The following is a 4,492-nucleotide window of genomic DNA, read 5'->3' as shown; positions in this document are numbered from 1 at the left end:
CTTTCTGTGGATCGAGTCCAGGTTTTTGGGTCGGAAGTGGTTTTTGTCTAGGACTGAGCCATTGTTTTTGACATTAAATATTCACAAACAGAATCCATTTTTCATCACCAGTTTCTCTTCTTGTATTCAAACAGCATTACATGCCAATTGTGTGCATCATCACTATAAGGGAATTAGAGTATACTAAACTTTACACATTATATAGGCTACACTAACGTGACATTTAGGTGGTTTGTTTAACTATTATATGTGATGTACGTTTCTTGGGGAGGGGGGGGGGGTTAATGAAAGTGTTCCAAAACATGACATTAATTTCTTGATGACCTAATGTTTTTGGCCAACAAATGTAACTGAGCATAAATGTATGGCAAATGCTTATTATCATACTTTTCTCATTCAGCATGCTACAGATTTCAATAACACAGTTTGCAAAAAGAAAAAAAAAAACATTTCACAACCAAAAACAAGAGTAATTACAGAGATTGCATACCTTGCTTTATCGACTTAATCTCACAAAAGAAACTTTTATTAAGTAGATATAAAGTAAAACTGGCACTAAAATTTGGTACATTTTTCACTATTTAATTCAAATAAAATAATGTATCATTATTTTACTTATTTATTTTAAAAATTAACCTAATACTGCATTGTTTTAATGAATTTATTCATATTTCTTTAAAGTCCACCAAGTACATTTAATTCTATAAGAAGAACAATTTTTATTCATTTATTTGTATGTATGTACCCCAAACTGTAATAAAAAAAACCTGAAGTTTGTATTTGCTACAGAAACATTTACAAATGCAACTTAAAAGATATCTAAAAGTAACAGAGTTTAATTAATTTTTCACACAAATTATTTTTGTGACCTAAAAAAATTAAACAAGGGGACATACTGATCAGTGAACAAAAGATTTTAAGTTTTTAATTCAAATTACTATCACTAATAACTTTGGAGTAATGAACTGAATATCTCAACTTCTCATGACAAGGAACATGTCCAGCTAAAACTTTACAGTTTGTTTTTTTAATAGCAATATAATGGAACATAGGTTATAGAGTATAAAATACTTACACTTTGTGAATCTGAAATACTTTAAATGTATGCTTTAAACTTGCTGCTGCTGGTTCAAACACATCATAGATGGATGGATCTAATCTTGCATTATAACCTGTTAACAGTAGCATTTTCCTTGCTATTTCAGAATTTTGCATGTATATAAACACTTAAATTTTTTATTATATTTTTATCATTTGATAATGATTTTCAATAAAGTAATACTCACTTTTATTTGCCAGGCTTTTGACAAATTAGCAAATGGCTTACAAACTTATTTAAATACAAATTTAATAATCTAGTGGAGATATATAAGAAACTAAACTACAGCACCTCACTTACTGTTAGTTCAACAATCCAACATAAGTAAAGGCTCAACATTGTAATTGTACAGCCAGATGTAAATAAGGAAAGTTAACAAAACTGCAATTTCAACAAATAATAACAATACTATGTACAAACTCTATATGATCTAATTAGCTGTACTTTTTAAGACCGAACTTGGAATTTAGGCCTAGATAATATCCAATTTCTCTTTTGGCTACTTACTTTAAGCGTTTTACCTACATAGAATTTTCAAAAATATCATTTGACTTCTCAGTCATCCTAACATACACACTTAAACTACCTAATTTCTTTCTATAATTCTGTAACCTTTTTACTTAGGCTAGCACTTTTACTAGATGATCAAAACAATACAACAATTACACCAAAAAGCAAAATTTGTAATGAGTAATTACAAAGAATAATCAGTAAATATTTATATTAGATAAGAATAAAGTACAGCTTAAAACTTTTAACAAACACTTCTGCAAATCCAAAATTGAATGTTTCAGCATAATGCAGGAGATCCCACATGTTAGTGTAAAAAGTTAGATACAAGTCATTGGTTTCATTACATAACACATAGTTAACTCTACCTCAGTTGAAATATAAATAATTACTAACACCAAAACTGAGCCTATAATTATTTATGATCAGCTTAACAACAACAACAACAAAAGCACAGCTTATAGTGTATCAAAAGTAATTACATATCTTACCCGAATACTGTGGTAATTCTTCTTCCAACCATACTGGTAACCAAATGTTTATTATGAGATGCTAAAAATGAAAAATATAAATTATCTATATGTAAGAAATGTATAATCCTTTTATCACAGGATGAGTTTTTCTAAGATAAGTTATTGTATTACTAGGAAAATTACTCACTTATCAAGAACCCAAACTTAGAAGGGGATAAGAAATAATTTTTTTTACTGCAATATGACTCTTAAATAACATTAATTGCGACTGAAAAAAAGATTTTACACTAAAAAAAGAGAAATTCTTATTGCAGGCATATAATCAACATTGGTTGATTACTCAATCTGATTGTAGGTACATGTATAAAAATAGTTTTGTTAGAAACTAGTTAAACAATGAATTTCTAAAAAGTTTTGATCACTTTCAGTTTCAATAATGATGATTTTGAGTAGTATGTCTTCACCACATCAAAATAAGGAGAATTAAAACGACTATTACACAAACAGCTTCCTAGTTCACCAACACAACTGTTGTTTCTAAAGGATCTAGAGAACTTCCACACTTTCCAGAAAATGACATACCTTCTCTCACAACAACAACATCCAAGTGGTATACAATTCTAAAGTACAAAGCTATATCTGTTTCTACACAAGTTGTCTATATTTCTAAGTTTTAAATTTGAGAGACATTCACAGTTCAAAAAAGAAAATGTGATTTTTGTACAAAAATTTCATTTCAATGAAGTAGCTTTTGATTTTTATTACAAATATATATATATATATATGCAATTATATGGAAGATTTACAAGAAATTTGTCACACTGACAATTTTAATTTTGTCTTTGTTTAACTAAAGTTATTACATATAATACCTGATAGATTCCAATAACCCATTTTCGGGCTTCATTAAATAACTGTTCATCTGTCCAATTCTTATTCACGTTCTGAAATATTTCTGCCAATCCGTTATGCAATTTAAGCCACAAAAATTTAAGTTTTGAAACAATTGGGTCTTCAATGGTCCATAAGTCTATAAAGCAAAAGAATAATTTTTTAAAATATGTTTAGAGATTATCTTAATTATTGGCCCACAATTATATAAAGTAAAAAGATAGTTCTTAATTTTGAGACTATCATAATTGGATTACTATGAAGGTTAAATACTGAATATTGCATATCTTTGGAGCACTTGAAGTATAAAGTACATGTAACAACATTTACACTATTAAGTATCAATGCCTGTTTATAATTCATTTATAATTTGTCGTTTTTATTATAGTAATGTTGGAAATCATGGAGAAAAGTTTATTTATAGAAATTATACAGAACATCAATCAACAACACACACACACACACAAAAAAAAACTAAAATTAATGTAAAGCAACATAGACCAAAACCAAATTGGAAAAATCTTTACATATAAATAAAACCAAGTTGTGTAAACTTAAATTAAAGTTTACATATTAAAATAAATCTTACAAAAAGCAACAAAGAGAAAACATTACACAGAATATTTTAATAAATGGGAACCTAAAGCAAGAGAGAGAGATCAAGAGTGTGTTATTATACTAATAAAATATTATTGCAACAAAACAAGCAAATACCTTTTGTTAGAAATTAATTTGTGGATGTAAAGAAAACCAAAAAGCTTTAAAAAAAGAAGAAAATATAGCTAGCTTCATTATAAGATCATGAATGATCTCTAGTAATTTGTAGGAGATCCAGAGCATCACCTTAAATTTGAAAATTAGAGTCATTACTTAAACATGTTCTGACAACTTTTTTAATGTTATCTCTTTCACTACTAGTCAGAAGGAATTATATACCCCAAAAACTGGAATATAGGTTGTGAATATCCAAGCACTCTAAGGGTTATGGCAAACAGTTAATAAGAAAAGTACATAAATCTGATCATTACTTATTAAATAATGATTTTATCTGGTGACCTGTGAAGGAAGACAGCTTTGCTAAGTCTATCAAATGATACTAATCCTAGAAGATGAAGCTTTTTACAAAATCCATAAAAATATATGTAGGAGCAAAACTCAATAAATTTGGAATCTTTTACCTTATATTTATAAGTGAGCTCATGTTTGCATACACATCCTTATAATATCAGATGGTGGTAGACAACTGAAGTTATTTTCTGTAGGTTAGCTAATTATGGAATTAATGATTTTTGTCAATCTCTTTCTTATGATTAATTGTCTTAGGTTTTAAAGAATAATCTTCACAACAAATTACTGTTACGTAGCAACATTTTATTTAGTACTTTGTAAACTGCTTCTGATAAGAAGTATTTCAATAAAACGTCTAGTTTTCTTGTCAAAAAGTTTGATGATCAGGGGCGGATTGGGATGGCTAAGCGGCCCGGGACTGGGATCACAGAGTGGCCCTGGACAGGTTTTC

General features: G+C 28.4%; 1 protein-coding gene across 3 annotated transcripts in view; it reads right to left on the bottom strand.

The window, feature by feature from the left end:
* Window positions 1-4,492, bottom strand: part of LOC106464290 (dual oxidase 2-like) — an 82,118-nt gene that overhangs the window by 45,669 nt on the left and 31,957 nt on the right. For all 3 annotated transcript variants that reach the window (XM_013924417.2, XM_022391987.1, XM_022391988.1), the window contains exons 6-8: window positions 2,955-3,112; window positions 2,101-2,161; window positions 1,076-1,172 (exon numbers count right to left, since the gene is read on the bottom strand). In XM_013924417.2, the coding sequence (XP_013779871.1) occupies window positions 1,076-1,172; window positions 2,101-2,161; window positions 2,955-3,112 (316 nt within the window). The remainder of the gene's footprint in view (window positions 1-1,075; window positions 1,173-2,100; window positions 2,162-2,954; window positions 3,113-4,492) is intronic.

This window comes from Limulus polyphemus, unplaced genomic scaffold, assembly GCF_000517525.1.
Source record: "Limulus polyphemus unplaced genomic scaffold, Limulus_polyphemus-2.1.2 Scaffold1610, whole genome shotgun sequence".
NCBI classification, from domain to species: Eukaryota; Metazoa; Arthropoda; class Merostomata; order Xiphosura; family Limulidae; genus Limulus; species Limulus polyphemus.
This window is presented reverse-complemented; position numbering and strand designations above follow the sequence as displayed.